We start from the raw sequence: 19,461 nt of genomic DNA on the forward strand, positions 1-19,461 counted from the left end.
AGGCGTGTTACCACATAATTTGTACAGAAATTTTATGTGTCTTTGCGTAGCGATAACAATTCTTTTAAATGAAGATCTTGTTTCGAATTACTCAGATTATGCGCATCGCCTACTGTGTAACTTTGTACGAAATTGTCGCAGGTTGTATGGAGAGGAATTTTGCGTGTATAATGTACACAGTCTCTTGCATTTACAAACAGAAGCTGATGCATTTGGATCATTAGAGAACTGCGCTTCATGGCCCTTTGAAAATTATATGCAGCAGTTGAAGAGAAAAGTTCGAGGTGGGAATAATCCAGCAGCTCAATTAGTTAAAAGAATATTTGAGTCCATGGAAACTGATGTCATCCCAGATCAGAAGAAGGTGACAAACATTATGTATAAAAGACCAAACAATGTATACAGAACAGATAGGAAGAAATATTGCGAAGTAATCCGGCCTGTTAATAGAGAGAAAAAAGCTTTTCTCTGTCGAGTCTACTATTCGTCAGAATGTTCCTTCACTTATCCATGTGATTCTTACATCATTGGTCATGCACAATTCTCTCACCGAGATTACACCATAAAAACAATTGAAGCAGATAAGCTAATAACAAGATGTCTGAAAATACCCTCTCACCATGACAATAAATTTGTGTTTATTCCACTGCAACACAACTTTCAAGTATAGGTTGCCACCAATAAAACAAGAGCTATCCCGATGGTGCAGTTTAAAACATGGTATGCATATTAAAACATTGGAACTTAAGATTAAATTTTTTGAATTAAAATTGAAGATAGAATAAAACTAAATGCCCCATCTAATATATCTGCATGAATGAAATGTCATAGCTGTATGTTAACATTTAACACTTACTCACTCAAAATCACAATTACTACTACTAGCACTGAAAGAAAATATCTTGCATTTCGAAACAAACTAACATATAAATGCTAATTACTAACAAAAATTAATCCAAGATAAATACCAGAATGATTCATATATTTCTCTACTTAAACTTTCAGCAAATAATTATTTAGAATATTTTTTTTTAATTTCAGATTGCCCACGAATCATGTTTGCAGTTGTACATTTTGTGGATGATGAAAGTGTAGAATGCGTCCCAAAGTCATGGCTGGAAGGGGTAGGTAAAAAACAAACAACTTTGAAACATTGATTTTTTTTTCATTTAACAGTTATTAAAAGATATTTTCTATTACCGGAATGTTGCTCTTAATTGTGTTAAACATGTTTAAATTAGCTGAACAATTTTTCAATAATCGTATTAATTTTTAAATGATATTCAGATTTATCCAATGTTGACATATTTTAAAATGGCCTTTCTTTTTATTATTTGAAGCAATACTGCTATTGGCCAAATTCAAATGCCAAAAGAAAAATTAAAAAAATGTCATTGCCTGACAAGGAAAGCTGGAAAAAATTCAAATTTAGAAAAATTGGACAAGGTAAGGATTTTAATTGCATTCTTAAATATGAGATTTAAAAAAAAAAGGAAATTGTAATACACAAGATGACAAGCGCAAGATAACAATGTATGTTATACATGTATTATAGTTGTTTTTAAATCATTTATAACAGATTATGAGGACTATGAAACTGCCAGGAAAAACCTAAAAAAAGCAGAGGAAACATCAAATTTAGAAAGTGAGGAGGACTCCAGGAAAAGAAAGCTACCGGCAAGGTTAATAAGCGAGTCAGAAAGTGGGACGGATATTGAGAGTGATGAAGAAGGTAATTATCAATATTTGATCTAGGTCCATAAGATGTATTTTATTTATTATTATAAACTTAAACTACTTTGGGATACACAGCTTTAAAAAATATTGGTCTCTGTTTTCTTAACAGAGGTAAAAGAAAGCCATCCCCCAAAAAGTCAAGAGTTCCACAGAGGGAGGATCACAAAAAACACAGAACACCTGTGAAAAAAGCATCAGTAATCTCACCGCCACCATCTTTGCCAGTTAGGAAACACACCCTAATCACGGCTTCAGTAAGGAGGCAGTTGCTGGATGCTAGCATTCGTAAATCCCCAAGATCAAAACCAGGGGTCCCAAGCTTCATCCCTGAGAAATCACCAAGAAGAGACACCATTATTTCACAAGTTTCTTCAGTTGTAGGTGCTAAACCATCATCGTCTAGAAGTAGTTCATCAATTTCTCAACCCAAACCTGGTATGTAATCAAATTATTTTAAGAATAGATAATTTTATTTTGCTTATCTTTCTTTTTATTTAATCTGAACCTTTTCTATCAGGTTCTAGTGATGTTGGAACATCTTCAACAAAGAATGTAGGAGGGAACATTTCCGAGTTACTCCATCAAGGTATGTAATAAGGTACTGATCATGCGCTTAAGATTGAGCTTATTGTTATAAAAAAAATCTTTGACAACCTCATACAAAAATGAGGGGGGGGGGGGTGCAAGGAAGGGGTAGGTTCCAACCTTTTATGCAAAATATTTTATTTTATTTTTAATTACATAACGATGAACATTGTAAGGATATATTTATAATGTCTATAATATCTACCAACAGTTTCACTATCACAAACTTCTGATGCTGTATCGTACCTCCCGAGAGTATGACAACTTAATTTTAACTATACTACCCTTACCTGTAAGATTTATTCTATTCTATTAAATTAGCTACATCAACATGTCTGAGAAACCATATTGCGCAATATTATATATATATATACATGTATATATTACTTTGCAAACATTTTTAGCAGATAAAAACAGGCAACACATCTCTTTCTAAATTTCAGTCATTTCCAAGATAGATATTCTGCAGCAGGACATAGCTGCAATTAAGACCCATTTAATATCGTCAGTGGATGTTGATATTGACACTATTGAAAGCTTACTTCCATCGGGAAGTAAGCTTGATTCTGTTCCTGAAGTTGAAGATTTTCAAGAAAGCTTGGATGAAAATTCCAAGAGGAAACTGGTAAGGAATATGCTTTTCTATACAGCTTATCATGATATATTGATTAAAGCAATTGATGATAAGTAAATTATAATGTATGTCTGTTATATTATTAATCATGCAAAGACTGCATGGGTTTGCAAAGAAGCATACTTGTAGATACATGCTTAAAATTATATGTAAAAATTCATTTGTTTTAGATAAATGCCATGGCAGCTTTGCAAGGGGGAGATAATGCAGGGGAGATATGCAGAGCAATAATGAGGTCCATAATGACAAACAAATGCATGAGCCAGTTTAGTGGAACTGGGCAAAAGGGAAAAACCGCCTTTATCGGCACACCCCTTTTCAAAATCATTCTTTGTAAGTTTAAAACTTGCACAATGTAACTTAAGTTTTAACATTTAACGTTTAAACTTTACTTAGTTTAACATAAATACAAACAAAACAATGTTACAAGATTTGGGTCATATTTCGAACTTTATTTATAATAATACAAATAATTAACTAATTTTTGCCCATACAATTCATCTTTTCATTTATAGTATGTGTTTCTTACACGGATATAATTTTACATTTTATTAGCTGCTGCTCGCAAAGCTTCCAAGAAAACAATCGCATTCGACGCAATCAAAAGAGAGGTGTTAGATGTGCTGAGATTTGCACCTTACCTTCCCGGAGGAAGCAACTATGCCAAGGTGTGTTAGAGATTTATATCTAGAAATACATAGTATACAGAACATATTTCGATAAACCTGAAACATTGCCTTACAGAATTATCAAAAACATACCGGTATACCTCCTTGCATGCATTTTAAAAAAAATTGTGTACATTGTTTGTATAAATGAAAGAAAAATCATTATAAATACAGTTGTCAGATGCCAAATGATTAATTATTACGAAGAAAAATATATAGATAAGAGAGTATGTTATTTAAGATTGTGTATTTATTTTTCAGAAGAAAGGAAAGAAGTCAAAGAGCCCACGGTTGGACGAGTTCCCTTCAGACTCTGAATGAGGAGGAAATGTTTCATTCGTCTATTAATGCAAACTTTGACTTCTGTACATTAAAAGACCTTTTGAAACATTTTATTAATTTTTCAAAACTAAGTTTTAATGATTGTTTTGACAATTTTTACAAATATGAGAAATTTCTTGCAGAGCATTGTAAAGTTAAATAATAACCGGGTAAACTATTAGCATTAAATAAGATTGTCTATATTACATTATATATAAAGTTAATTTTTAATGTAGAAAAGAATAAAAATGTTTTTAAAATGTTTGCAAAATGTTTTTATTTAAATGCTTACGAAATGTTTTTATGAATGTTTTAAAAACGTTTTTTGCAAACGTTTACAAAACATTGCTGAACAATGTTTTTAAAAAATGTTATGATGACGTTAAAAAAACCATACAAAATAACGTTGTAATAACGTTTTAGAAAATGTTTTCCTAACATTTTCACAACGTTTTAATAACGTTTTAATAACGTTGGTGTGCTACCTGGGTTATATAGTGAAAATGCATTATTTCTTTGAAAATCTTCTTCTCTGCTCTTGGGTATTAAGTAAACCAACTAAGTACATAGTTATGTTGAACAAGAGTGCCTCTACCAAAATTGTGAATTTTATGGCCCCAGGGTCAGAGGTTCTGGTGTTAGGGCGGGGCTCTATTGATCATATAGTGAAAATGCATTTATTCTTTGAAAATCTTCTCTGCTATTGGATATTAAGTAAACTTACTAAACACGTAGTTATGTTGAGCAAGAGTGCCTCTACCAAAATTGTGAATTTTATGGCCCCAGGGTCAGGGGTTCTGGCGTTAGGGCGGGGCTCTATTGATCATATAGTGAAAATGCATTTATTCTTTGAAAATCTTTTCTCTGCTTCTGGGTATTAAATGAACTAATAAACACATAGTTATGTTGCGCAAGAGTGCCTCTTCCAGAATTTTGAATTCTATGGCCCCAGGGTCAGGGGTTCTTGTGTTAGGGCGGGGCTCTATTGATCATATAGTGAAAATGCTTTCATTCTTTGAAAATTTTCTTCTCTGTTTCTGGGTATTAAATAAACTAATTAAGTTTATAGTTATGTTAAGAAAGAGTGCTTCTTCCAAAATTGTGAATTTTAGTGCCCCAGGATCAGGGTTCTGGTATTAGGGTGGGGCTCTAATGATTATATAGTGAAAATGCATTATGCATTTTTTTATTTGTTTATGCCAATGATCCAAGTATATATATTTATGATGAAGAAAAGTGCATCTAGCAAATTGGTTATTTTTTATGTCCTCTGGTCGGGGAGGGGGGGGGGGGTCATAGTCTGAAAATAAATTAATGTTTTGAAATCTGCTCTTTAGTTTTAATCAACCATTTTATGATAAAATATGCAAAATTTTGAAATATATGGCCCCTGGGTGAGTGGTTCCTTTGTAGTGAGGTGCAAAACTGGTTGTAAAGTGGAAGTGCATTTTCTCTCTTGGTTACTCTGATATACATCTGGGTATTAAGTAAATAGAGTAAGCATGCTAAGTTTATAATTATGATAAGCATTGGTGCCTCTTTCAAAATTGTGAATTGCAAATTTCATGGCCTCTGGTTTAAAACACGAACCAATTTCAATTGTTTGAAATTTGTTGCACGATACTGAGGAGGCCTATAAGGCCCGTGGGCCTCTTGTTTAAATTTACTTTTTCCATTTTAAAAAAAATCGTTAAATGCACTGGAGTACATATCAACCGGCTGTGTGTCGAGGTGCTATTTATTCCATGGCAACGGAGTGGGGGGGGGGGGGGGTGTGACGAAATATACATCAGGATTGACGTCTATGGCACGCCAAATTCACAAAAATGAGCTAAAATGTGCTTTATTTTGCCATCGAATATGATTGTTTTTGTGTTAAGTATAGTTAACGGTTGTGAAGTATAGAAACATAGATTACCGCGTTAACTATGATTTACAAATGTAAAATAAAGATTAATATTGTTAACTATAGTTAACAGTCCGTGAACTTTAGTTTACAACCGATAAAGTTAGTTTATCGACAGTCACTGTGAAACTATAATTAGCTCATTTTTGTGAATATGGCGGGCTAAACATAGTTTCACAATTGATAAACTAGGTTTATAGACTGTAAACTGTAAACTATAGTTTACAAGACCTAAACTATAGTTTTCGATTCGTTAAGTATAGTTTTCATCTGTTAATATTTTACGGTTGTTCACTATAGTATACGAATGCTTATCTAAGTTTATCTGTCTGTAATAAAGCGTTTACATTAGATTTTGTTGATAAACATAGATTCACGTCTGTAAACTATAATTATTGTTAAGAGTTGTAAACCATAGTTTACAAATCGTGAAACTGTATTTATCAGATAATCTTTGTTTTGTCAATAAATATGATTGTTTTTGGTGTTCAGTATAGTTTACGGTTGTGAAACATAAATTATGGCGTTAACTATGGTTTACAAATATAAAATATAGATTAACTATGTTAACTATAGTAAACAGTCCGTAAAGAAAAGTTTACAACCGATAAAGTTAGTTTATCGACTGTGAAACTATGATCAGCTCATTTTTGTAAATATGGAGTGTTAAACTTAGTTTCACAATTGATAAACTAGGTTGATCGACTGTAAAATATAGTTTACAAACCGTGAACTATAGTTTACAATTCGTTAAGTATAGGTTTCATCTGTAAAACTACGCGGTTGTTAACTATAGTATACGAATGATTATCTAAGTGTACCTGTCTGATAAAAAACATTAACAATAGATTTTGTTGATAAATATAGATTCACGTCTGTAAACTATAATTTACGATCTTTAACTATAGTTATGAGTTGCAATCTATAATTTACAATTGTGAAACTGTATCTATCGGATAATCTATGTTTTGCAATCACAAAAGATTGTTTTTGGTGTTAAGTATAGTTTACGGTTGTGAAACATAAATTATCGCGTTAATTATGATATACAGATATAATTTAATTTCACTTGTATCAAGCTATTTCATTGGCTGAATCATTCAGAGGAACATATAATATTTTGGATAACATAACTTGCCTACGTCACAATGAGTTACGTCAAAAACGTATTACTCCACTTGACGTTACTTTTAAAAAAATGCTCAATCTGAAGCCTTATTCTGGAGGAAAAATTGTCTTATTGTCTATACTTAACTTAAATTATAAGGAATAAAGCTAATTTCAACTTATGTTATACGATATAACAAAACTTGGGGCAGTTTACGCTTTTTTATAAACCGCTTCGCGGTTTATAAAGCGTAAACTGCCCCAAGTTATGTTATATCGGATAACATAAGTTGAAATTAGCTTCATTCCTTAAGTAAAATATAGATTAACGTTGTTAACTATAGTTTGCAGTTCGTAAACTACAGTTTACAACCGATAAATACTATGGCACGCCAAATTCACAAAAATGAGATAATCATAGTTTCACAATTGATAAACTAGGTTTAACGGTTGTAAACTATAGTTTACGAACTGTAAACTATAGTTAACAACGTTAATCTATATTTCACATCCATAGTTAACGCGATAATCTATGTTTCATAACCGTAAACTATACTTACCACCGAAAACAATCATTTGCGATTGCAAAACATAGATTTTCTGATAAATACAGTTTCACGATTTGTAAACTGTAGTTTACAAACCGTTAACTATAGTTAACGATCTGATAAATATAGTTTCACGATTTGTGAAACTATGATTAACAACTCTTAACTACAGTTATCGATCGTAAATTATAGTTTACAAACGTGAATCTATGTTTATCAACAAAATCTATTGTTAACGTTTCATTAAAGACAGATAAACTTAGATTATCATTCATAAACTATAGTTAACAACCGTTAAATATAGTTTTACAGATGAAAACTATACTTAACGAATTGTAAACTATAGTTAACGAATCGTTAACTATAGTTTACGGTTTGTAAACTATAGTTTACAGTCGATAAACCTAGTTTATCAATTGTGAAACTAGGTTTATCTCATTTTTGTGAATTTGGCGTGCCATAGATAAACCTAGTTTATCGACTGTGAAACTATGTTTTGCTCATTTTTGTGAATTGTGCGTGCCATAGACGTCGAATGCTGCCTCTATACCGAGCGAAGTGATGCTCCGCTTAATTTGCGGTACCCTTGTTCTTTTTTTTTAATGAAAAAACCCTGATATTTTGACTCATAAAATTCCAATTATTTTACAAAAAATTCCCTGTTGTTTATATAATTGTCCAGATCAGATTCGTTTTTAAAACTTGTGTACATTTTCTAATTTCATCATGAGTTGAGCGAGGGGAAAGAAACATGAGCAAACGTATATAAAAATATTTTTAAATGATGGCAAGACCAATGTTAATGCTATTTTTAAAAAAAATACATTTTTTTCCAATAACATGCAACAAAGATCGAGGTAAACCTCCATAGAAGCTGTCATTTAATACCTCAACTGGGGTGCCTGGTTCCCCGTGGATTTCCTATTTTTAATTTCTATTGTTTGTCAGATCAATATTGATTTAATTTTTAATTTCTATTTTTTTATCTATTATATTTATATCCAAGCGTATATTTAAAAAAAAAAAAAAGATTGCCAGATCCATGTTGATTTAATTTATCTTAAATATTTACTTGTCTTCATATCTGAAGGCAATGTTAATTTAACTAATCTTATTTATTTATTTGTCTTCATATCTGATTAACTATCGTTTCTCTATATATTTTTAAAATTTATTATTAAATCTATTACATGTATTTCACAAAAACAAAGGGGCGTTCACATTTAACGTCGGGATCGATATTTTGATTTGTTTATACGGAGAACGCCACATGCAGCGGTTCATACGAATCAAACACATTTTACTGATTTAACAGGTAATATATGATTACTAGAATGTAACAAAGTATTTAAAAAGATTATTCTGTTTCAATGATGTTCTATGTTTGATAGCTGGGATAAGCTGAATATTTTTCAACTCGCATATTCTTATATTTCATTCTGCAAGATTTACGGGAAGGTATAAATGCCCTGATAGTATACTTACTTATCGTTACTTATCGTTGGTTTCCAATTCAGGCTCCCTAAGGATCCTCTTCATTGGACTCCCTATATCCTACTTCAGTTTTAGTATTACTCGCTACGTGACTTCCGGATATTGTAGCCTTGTAGTCATAAAAAATGTCTTGATTTTCCCAGTGTTTATCCAAACGTTGCTTGAAAGAATTAGTAGTCTTCGCACTTATAACATCCTCTGGTAGACTGTTCCAGATCTTAGCAGCTCTCAGGGTGAAGTTATATTTTCTGATATCTAATCTGGCTCTCTGGATTAATAGTTGCTTGGAATTCCCCCTTGCAGTTTCTCTCCCTACATGATCTCTCCTAAATTTCACAAAATTGGCTGCTTTTGTGTCATATTTTCCACTCGTAATTTTATATATCTCTATCATATCTCCTCTGTGTCTTCTATAGCTGAGTGTTGGTAGTTTGAGTTTCTTCAGTCTCTCAGAATAGGTAAGATCTGACATTCCAGGTATCTGCTTTGTTGCCCTTCTTTGCACTCCCTCCACCATCTCAATATATTTAGTTTTGTATGGGAACCAGACTGAGCTTGCATAGTCCAAGTGTGTTCGAACCAGAGATTTATAGAGCGGAATGAATGTATTTTCATCTAAATGTTGAAATATCCTTCTAATCATGGCAAATGTCGAGTTGGCTTTCTTTACTTTCTCGCATATGTGTTTCTCAAAGGTTAAATTTTCGTCGATGATTACTCCTATGTCCTTTTCTTCCTGAACACGCTCTAAAGATTCTCCTAATAACTTGTATGTCACCTCTTGTGAAGACTTTTTTCCTATATGCATATATTTACACTTTTCAGGATGGAATTTCAACAACCAAGTGTTGCTCCACTGAGCGAGTTTTTCAAGATCTCTTTGCAGTGTTTCCTGGTCTCCATTTTCTTTCACAATTTTAAAAATCTTTGTATCATCTGCGAAAAGGTATACCATTGACTCGACGATCTCTGGTAGGTCGTTTATGAATATTACAAACAATATCGGTCCTAAGACGGAGCCTTGTGGGATGCCAGATGTTACATCATGCCACTCGGAACTTCTCCCATTCACTGTAACCTGTTGTTTTCTATCCCTTAGGTAGTCTTGGATCCACTGAATATTTTCAAGTCCTATTCCATATGCTTTCAGCTTGCTGATAAGACGTCTATGAGGAACTGTATCAAATGCTTTCTGATAGTCCATATATATACAATCTATGGTGTGTCCCTGATCTAATGCCTCCGTCCATTCATCTAAGACTCTGAGTAATTGTAGTGCGGTTGACCTCCCTCCCATGAAACCATACTGCCTTGTTGTAAATAGGTCATTCCTTGTGAAGTGTTCAGTGATCTGATCCCGCATTACCTTTTCCATTGTTTTACACACGACTGATGTGAGGCTCACAGGTCTATAATTTCCTGCTAAGGACTTGTTCCCTTTCTTGTAAATAGCACTTATTCTGGCTTTTTTCCACTCCATTGGAACCCTTCTTTCCTCCAATGATCTATTGAATATCATAGTTAGTGGTACCGACAGTTCCTCATGTAGTTCCTTCAAAAACCTTGGATGAAAATTGTCTAATCCTGGAGATTTGTCCACCTTAAGTTCTCTGAGTATTTTCTTAACAGTTTCTTCCTTTATGTAACGTTGTTCCCATTGAATTTGGATGTTTCTGGCTTTAAGTTGTGGTACTTCGCCATCTGGTTCTTTAGTAAAAACACTACTAAAAAAATCCGCTAAAATGTTAGCTTTTGTTTCATCATCATCCGTTTTTTCTGATTTTGGATCTCTAGGGTTGGTGCATAAATCTGCAATCCCTTGTCTGCTTTTACTCTTTGAGTTGATATACTGCCATATTCTCTTAGGATTACTCTTTGCTTCCTTTGCTAGATTTTTCTCGTATTTCTTCCTAGCCTTCCTTACTAGTTTCCCTGCTTTGTTTCGAGTACGATTGTAGTTTCTTCTAACATCTGGATCTTTGTGTACCAGGTACTTGCGTGCCAAGGCATTCTTCTCTTTAATGACATTTAGAGTTTCTTTATCCAAGGGAATTTGCTGGTTTTTCTTCCTTCCAATTTCATAAGTAGGTACATACTTATTCTCTAGATCCTCCATCTTTCCACGAAATTTTGTCCATATTTCATCTATGTTTTCAGAGCCATTCTCCAAAATATGCCTCCAATTTATCTGCTTAATTTCACCCTTTAGTCCTACATAGTCAGCTTTGCTATAACTTTTTCTCTTCTTCTTTGTTTTCTTGACATCCACTCTGCACACATAGCTGAATATGATGACACAGTGGTCACTTTTTCCAAGAGGACTTTGTAGTTCCATATCTACTACTGTGTCCGGGTCCTTGGTTAATATCAGGTCTAGCACATTTGGTGTATTAGTTCCCCTCCATCTCGTTGGTTTATTTACCATTTGGAATAAAAAGTTATCCTGTAAGCACTCAAGGAACTTCTGCTCTTCTGAATGAATGTTTGATGATGTCATCATCTCCCAATTAATTCCGGGGTAGTTAAAATCTCCCATCAGTAAATGGTGGGTAAAGTTTAGCTTTGATACTTCACTGATCAAGTTCCTTAAAGTTCTACCGGTTTCTTCCGAACTATCTGATGGTGATCTGTATATCACTCCAATAAGCATGGTCTCATTTCTACTAGTACGCAATTTCACGAACAGATGCTCACAAAATCTGCTATCAACTTTTATTTCCTCCGCCTTGAGTGATTCATGCACATAGAGTATAATTCCTCTACCAATATCCCCTTCTAGGTTTGTGTGGAACATATTGTATTCCTGTGACCATTCCATGTTGAATTCGGAGGGATTTAGTAGATAAGAAGCATTCTTCGCCTTTACTTCGGTAATCCCTATTACCATCGGTTTTACATCTCGGATTCTGATTTGAAATTCATTGAATTTGTTTCTGAACTGATCGGCGTTTGTATAAAAGCAAGTTAGTCTATTCACAAACTTAAAACTATTTACACTATCTTCACTGTTCTTCTTTATATCTACTCTCCTTCTACCCGAACTTTTACCACTCTGCGCGCCCAGGGTGGTCCTCGTACTCGGAAGGTGAATTCCCCCGAATGTGTCCCTTGTAGTTCTTTAGCCCTTTCATACAGTTTCTTCTCATTTTCCCTTTCAGCTCTTGTCAAGTCATTTGCAATTCTCACATTGGCAAACTCCAAGTGATCCTTCAAGAATTTCGCACCTTTAAAAAGTTCCACCTTCTTTTTTGTTGTTGTAAGGGTAACAAGCATTGGGCGACTTGCCTTATCCTTTTTGAATTTCCCTAAACGTACCACTTTACTAACGTCGGAATTGTCAATATTTGTTTTGCATCCCTTTCCTATAGCCTGCAACTTCTCGTAGTCAAAGTTCCGTCGTGTCTCACTAGATTCTGACTCACACTCCTCAATTCCATATACCACCATGTTATTTTCCCGACTTTTCCTCTCATTTATTTCCTGCAGGACTGCTGTAACATTTTCTTTGGGCTGTACCTCATCATTATTCGATGTGATTTCAGAATTTCCAGACACTACTTTATTATCTAGTTCATCCTTGACGATTGCACGGACATCATTTTCACTGCATTTGTTTTGCACTTCCTTTTCTAGTTTATCAATCCTTGACTCAAATATTTTCATTATTTCATTGCACCTATCCTCTATCTCTCTATCCACCACAATGTTCTTTTCGACTTTTTCTCTGCATGTACCACAAAACCACATAACATCACTTTTTGACATAATGTTATATTCCTCAACTGATTTTTTCAGACATTTTATGCAGAAATGATTGGTACATCGTTGACACTCAAGGAGTATAATACCCTGAGTGACCTGATAACATATATATAGTAATATACTAAAATATATAGTTTTTAGTTGCATGTTATTTTTATTAAAAACTTTTAATTTTATCAAATTCTATTAGAATCATAAAGAACATGCCAAAAAAAATGTTAGCCTGGTATCTCATGGATTCGTGGTACTTACCGATTCGTAATTAAATAAAATCGATTAAAAAACTTTCAGCTTAATTTTATTGTGATTTAATAATAATGGGGTCTTATATTTTCTTAGTTAAAAAAATGGTGTAATTTCATCACTTATATGTGTCAAAATTCACCTTAAAATGTGTGGTGTTTACACCACTGTAGAAAAATCAAGCGTCTCATTAATTCGTGGTACGTCATCAAAATCCGAGTTATTGGTATGGTGCGCTATTTCAGGCACAAATACGCAATAAAAAGATAAAAAAATATTGACAGAAATCGGTGTTTTATTTCATAAATTATTTAGTTGATTGCAAATACCTTTTTATAATTTTCTAAAGATAATTGCAGGAAAAAAAAAATTCATAACCCGCGTCTCAAAACATGTTTTGAAAAAATTTTTGATTTATAATTAGTATTTTAATATTTGAATTAATATTCATAAAGTTAGAATTGGAATTATAATATGGAATTTATTTGTATTTTAATTCCTGATGCAAAAAGAGAGAAAAATAATCTAATTTGAAGGATGCATATCTTATAGTATTACAGCACTTGTTATTTGGCTGCTGGTTATGATGAATAAAAAAAAAAACACTGAGTTTTAACTTTCCATATTTTATTCAATGCCCAGTAATATCACTTGATATAAACAGTCAATCATGCAGACGACATATGGAAATTCATTTGAAATCAATTACCTACTTTTTCGTACCCGTTTAGCTATTTTTAGGAAAACAGGTATGTCATCCAAAAGCGTATAAAATGAATGTAAGCGTAATTTGAATATTTTTTGCATTACGTACCGAAGTTTTTCATCATTTTAGTTGAATTATGCCCCTTTGCTTATATCAGGAACTCTACTTCCGATTTCTCAAAATAATTTTCTGGAATACTGCCTTACGATTGTACAATAATGGAAAAAGAAAATATCACGAATCAATGGGTACCACGAATTGATGAGAAATGACCATAAGTTTTATTTGATAGATAGATTGAATTGAAATGGGTATTATGTCCTGATTTTGAGGTATATGACCTGATGAACTGATAGTATGAAAACCTATGGTAAATGCATTCTTGTCTTAAATTGTAATAAATTGTAATAATTTATTTATGGCCAAATTAAAACAAATGGGTAAAGCTCTAATGAAATGACATTGATTTCCGGTCTAGACATACATTTTCGGGAAGTTTCTGGCATGCTGGTCCCCAGAATCACGCGATTGCGCATGAGCAATTATTTCCCTTGCCGTTGCTAAACAGAATGTAAACAAACCGCAATTTCCCACTCGATCGAGTGATTAGGGTTAGGTTATATAGTTTTTAAAATTGTGGTTGTTTAATAAATCCACTCTGTAATCTTTCTGACTTTGGGCTGATTTATGTAATTTTTGCTTACAAAAGGCACTATGAGTGCCTTTTGTGACCAAAAACTTGCATGAATCAGCCTGTCGAATCGTGCCTATATATAACACTTTGGTTTAGTTGAAACATGAAATCATACCTGTTAACTCTACCGATTTAGGCGGGAGTCTACCGCTTTTTTAATCCATCTCATACCTACCGATTTTATTCCTAAATCTACTGCTTTCCTACAAAAGTTTTGTCTTCAGTATTTTAGGTCCGCTTGGGTATCCATTTTTGAAGCCACTCGTCATGAAATCTCATAAGATATCGCGTGATTTATCCCGGAATCATACAAACGCTTTTTTTGTACCGATTTGTACTTATATTTCAAGCACGTGTGTGACAACGACAACAGCACAAAATCAGTGATTACATTGGTTACGATAAATTTCGTTGACATTACTGCAATGAAAAAGGAGAGACAGTATTTTAGAATTGGATGAAAATGTTTGACATTGTCTATAAAAGCACAGGAGCTCGAAATTTTATCAATAAAGTCAATAGAAATCTTTCATTGAAATTTTGCTTTATAAAGGAAAGTTTAAGAGATGAAAGTCCGGGTAAATCAACTCTATTGTAGAAACATGACGATTTTCAGCACTGAGTTTAGGCAAGTTATTGTAAAAGCAACTTACCGTTAACTGCAGCTCGATATCCTGACCTCCCAATCATGTCCGAATATTCAGAATATTTTTCCTTTCAAATCGATAATGATGCACAATTCAATCCATCGATGACTAGTAATTAGCTAACATTTGTTAAATCCCTGTATTTCTCACAAAAATCACCCAATTTTAATAGCATTGCACTTTGAGTCCTATCAGGCATTTCTTCATTACGTCAAGACACAAGTGATGCATCTCATGAATATTTATGAGATTACGTCAAAAATTGATCATGTGGCTACATTCCTAAACAATGCAAGATGGAGATTTACTTCCTAAACAAGTACGTTATATTACAAAATCTTTAAATTCTCTTTTAAAAAACTTTGTTTAAAAACCAGTTTTTTTTTTAAACCCAATTTTTCACAAGGAACATGAATTTGGGGTCAAATTTGCAATTTGTGGTTTTTTTTTCGATTTTGTCAATCCCGTGAGCGATGGTCTCTATATTGTACACCGCCTTCAGTGGCACCTATTTTAGGGCCATATTTATGGGGACCGGTATACTAGAAGTGTTCCACATTTTCTTCTTTTCTGTTACAGATTTGGCGCCTTGACCATGTTGTCTACCCCTGGAAAGAATGTGAATTATTCCTTTATTCTTTTACAGAACCTCGAGAGCAATAATTGAATAATCAGACCATGTCAGAGTTTGAGACATCTATATCCAGCACCAGAGATCCAGAATCAGATCAGAGAGATCCGGGATCAGATCCGGGAGAAGAATCTACTGGTATATATTATATACATGTACATGTGTATACATATAAATAGCAAAGTTTTCAGGGAAATATATTGCATTTAGTATATAAATACTGCATGTAGTTGAGTGTAACAATGAAAATTTTCATCCCCAAAACACTATTGTCAACCCAGGTGTAGCCTAGGTTTTCCATGGTTTTCGAGAGGAAATTTTCAATGTTACACTCAACTACATGCAATATTTATTGTATTATATTGAATGTTCAAATATATATTACAGTGAACTGTGCGTGCATAAATTCTGCGCAGTCGCTATATTTTGGAATACCACCCGTCATCAAGCAATGTTGACTGTTGGTACTTTTGAGTGTGTGGCTTCATTATTCAGCGGGTACTAGTGTTTTTTAACAAATGTTTCTCAAACAATCAGATTCAACTAATTTACATGAAAGTATATCATATATAAATAGCAAACATTTTAATTGCAAATAATATATACATATTGCATTTAGTTGAGTGAAACATTGAACATTTTCATCGCAAGAGTACCATTGTCAACCGCGGTGTTGACATTGGGTCTCCATTGGGTGACAATTTTCAATGTTACACTCAACAATAGGCAATATTTATTATATTATTTTAGAATGCTTTATATAAAAATACATTTTAAAGTGAACCTTGCACATATAAATTCTGTGCAGTCATCATTTTTCAGAATATCACACGTCATCAAGTAATGTTGACTGTTGCTATGCTGGAGGGCGTGGCTTCATTATTCAAAGGAAGGCTCAAGTGAGCTTTTTTGATATAAATTTGTCAGTTGTCTGTCATGGTTGTTGTTGTTATCATAAACTTTACATATTTTCGTCTTCTTCTCAAGAACCAAACTTGCCATAAAGTATCATTAGGTGAAGGGGATTCAACTATAATCAAATGAAGGGCAACTTTGTCTTTGTCGCCTGTGTTGTACAATTGTTAGAGGGCCTGATTAGAGTCGCGAATTAATAAGCCTGTCCTTACATCGCGGGTTCAAATCCCACTGGGGGGAGTGGAGACCGGTCTTTTGGATGACACCGTATAAACCAAGGCTCCGTGTCACAGTAGGTGCTGGCACGATAAAGATCCCTACTCAATGGCCCTGAGTGCCAAGTGTAGGACAAAATTTGAAGCTCCCCATCGGCAAGTGTCTCCATATGAGTGAAAAATTCTTGAGAGGGACGTTTAGCAATATACAATCAATCAATCAACTTTGTCTTCTAAAGGGAGATAATTATGAATAAGTGAAAAATAAATGGCATCTTTAAAATATCTTGTTCTCAAGAACCACTCGGCCAGGAAAGATGAAACTCATGTGGAAGATCCTCAGGTACTTCTTTTTTCAAATAATGATCCTCTGGGGTAGGTTGGGGACATGATGGGGGGGTCAAAGTTTAACATTGGAATACACAGGGAATTCTTTAAAATTCTTCTCAAGAACAGGAAAGCCATGATTGGTCATAGTAATATGGAAGCATCGTTAAGTGGTGAATATTCAAGTTTGTTCAAACCCTCAGGGTTAGGGTGGGGACATGATGGGGATCAAAGTTAAACATAGAAATTCCGAAAATATAGGGAAAATCTTTAAAATTCTTCTCAAGAACAGCAAAGCCATGATTGGTCATAGTAATATGGAAGCATCCTTGCGTAGTGTACATGTAGATTCAAGTTTGATCACCCCCCCTCCCACCCCGGGGTAAGGTGGGGCCATGATGGGGGTCAAAGTTTAACATAGGAATACATAGGGAAAATTTAAAAATTCTTCTTCTCTAGAACAGCAAAGCCATGTTTGGTCATAATTATATGGAAGCATCCTTTTGTGGTGTAGATTCAAGTTTGTTCAAACCCCAGTGGGTAGAGTTGGGCAAGAATCGGGTATCAAAGTTTAACAGAAGAATTCTTAGGAAAAATCTTTAAAAATCCTCTTCTCAAGAACAGCAAACCTGTGATTGTTTAATTTATAAGGAAGCATCCTGGGTAGTCTAGATTCCAAGTCTTTTCAAATCATGACCAATCAAGAAAACAGAAGAGCCAAATAAGTGGATCATATAGAGTTATACAAAGGAATATAAAGGTTATATTAATTAAATTTTTCATCTTATTAACAGCAAAGCTATTACATTAAAACTCGGTTACTGGGACATTAAACAAAGTCACTGGGACCTATGAAATTACGCTATATCCGTAATTCATTATATCCGTATAAGAACTTCTAAGAAATTTATATAGCTGGGGACGCAAGATAACTTCGCTATATCCATAAATTCGCAATATCAGTGTTCATACTAACTGAGTTTTACTGTATGTATCATATTTATTCAAAAGTATCAATAAGAAGTATTGATTGAAGTTTGTTCAAAAACTCATCCCCCCTCTTCTTTTGAACCTTTCTTTTCTATTTAAACTTCTCAATACTGAACTGATTTTTGCTTTGAGTTTTAAATAGCCAGTTGCTCAGGTGAGCAATGTGGCCACTGGACCTCTTCTTTAACAAATTTTCTTGACACATCAGATTCAACCAATTTACATGAATTGAAAGGATAGGAAGCACTGTTAAGGCTTCCTATAAAGAAATCAATGGAATATACACATGCAAAAAACGTCAACAACAGGTCTACATCTTGTGGTATCCAATGACAAAAAAAACTTTTCTGGGTATTTTAAGGGTCATAAGGTAGGGGAGTGCAATAGGCCCCATTCTCAATGATTAAAAAGTAGGTGTTTCCCCAATTTTATAAAAGAAAATTCCCAAAAGAGAATTCTCATGTCTATTTTGTGAGTAAATATATAAATATATATGATACGTATAAATATATATGATACGTTTATCTTAGTGGCCTAAATTACTCCATTTATTCATCTGCTGTACTTCATCTGTCATGTCTGCATTTTTGTAATACATGTATAATAAGGAATTGATAAGATTTCTTTACATAACTTTTTTTGATTGTAGAAGAGAAGTTGACCTTTGACATGTCTGACCCTGAGGAAGAAGGTCATCAACAAAAAGTAACAGTGAAGGTAAGTCAAGATTTTTGTGACAATGTAATGTACCAGTTGTAACCTCAATGCCAAGGCCACCTTTAACATGTTTAAAAACTTGTTTGGTTGCGGTTGCTCTTTTCCTACCTACTTACTTAAAATTGTTTGACTCAAAAATGTTTAACTTCCAAAAGGCAATACTTTTTAGCTCACCTGAGCTGAAGGCGGAAGCACATTAGAATCTACTACTCCACACAAAGATTGCCCATGACCTAAGGGTGTGTCATGACCTTGACCAAAGGTCATTTCTGAGAGGTTCAAGGTCACTGGAAGAAAAAATTTCCTATTCGAGTCCGGTCAATATCTTTCTTATGGATAAACTTGGTAGGGTCTCATTTCACACTAAGATTGCTCATGACCTAAGGGTGTGTCATGACCTTGACCCAAGGGCATTTGGGTAAGTTCAAAGACACTGGAAGAAAAATTTCATAATTTGTGTCTTGTCCATATCTTTCTTATGGACAACTTGGTCAGTTCCTATTTCACACAAAGATTGCTCATGACCTATGGGAGTGTCATGACTTTGAACCAAGGTCATTTGGGGAAGTTCAAGGTCACTGGAAGAAAAATTTTATAATTCGTGTTCTGTCCAT

The 19,461-nt window shown here is 33.8% G+C and overlaps 1 protein-coding gene and 1 long non-coding RNA gene across 2 annotated transcripts; both read left to right on the top strand.

The window, feature by feature from the left end:
- Positions 1-1,016: 1,016 nt before the first annotated feature.
- LOC134231846 (uncharacterized) lies at positions 1,017-3,946 on the top strand. Its single transcript, XM_062713820.1, has 9 exons — positions 1,017-1,124; positions 1,341-1,446; positions 1,580-1,732; positions 1,849-2,178; positions 2,255-2,323; positions 2,766-2,947; positions 3,127-3,289; positions 3,512-3,624; positions 3,886-3,946. Exons 1-9 carry the CDS (start codon positions 1,056-1,058, stop codon positions 3,943-3,945), a joined length of 1,245 nt encoding a protein of 414 aa, XP_062569804.1. The 5' UTR covers positions 1,017-1,055; the 3' UTR covers position 3,946.
- Positions 3,947-8,747: 4,801 nt separating this feature from the next.
- Positions 8,748-18,849, top strand: LOC134231847 (uncharacterized). Its single transcript, XR_009984639.1, has 3 exons — positions 8,748-8,821; positions 15,699-15,821; positions 18,780-18,849. It is a non-coding gene; the product is annotated as an uncharacterized LOC134231847 (long non-coding RNA).
- The last annotated feature ends 612 nt before the right edge of the window (positions 18,850-19,461 follow it).

This window comes from Saccostrea cucullata, unplaced genomic scaffold (assembly GCF_032062105.1).
Source record: "Saccostrea cucullata isolate Sc308-1 unplaced genomic scaffold, CSIRO_AGI_Scuc_v1 ctg11639, whole genome shotgun sequence".
Taxonomy (NCBI): Eukaryota; Metazoa; Mollusca; class Bivalvia; order Ostreida; family Ostreidae; genus Saccostrea; species Saccostrea cuccullata.

What these genes read in the sequence shown, in the direction of transcription:
- LOC134231846 (XM_062713820.1), top strand. Translation starts at nt 1,056, where the DNA reads ATGTTTGCAGTTGTACATTTTGTGGATGATGAAAGTGTAGAATGCGTC. An exon ending in TATTGAGAGTGATGAAGAAG is followed by an intron (nt 1,733 to 1,848) that starts GTAATTATCAAT and finishes TTCTTAACAGAG; the next exon opens with GTAAAAGAAAGCCATCCCCC. An exon ending in CCTTTTCAAAATCATTCTTT is followed by an intron (nt 3,290 to 3,511) that starts GTAAGTTTAAAA and finishes ACATTTTATTAG; the next exon opens with CTGCTGCTCGCAAAGCTTCC.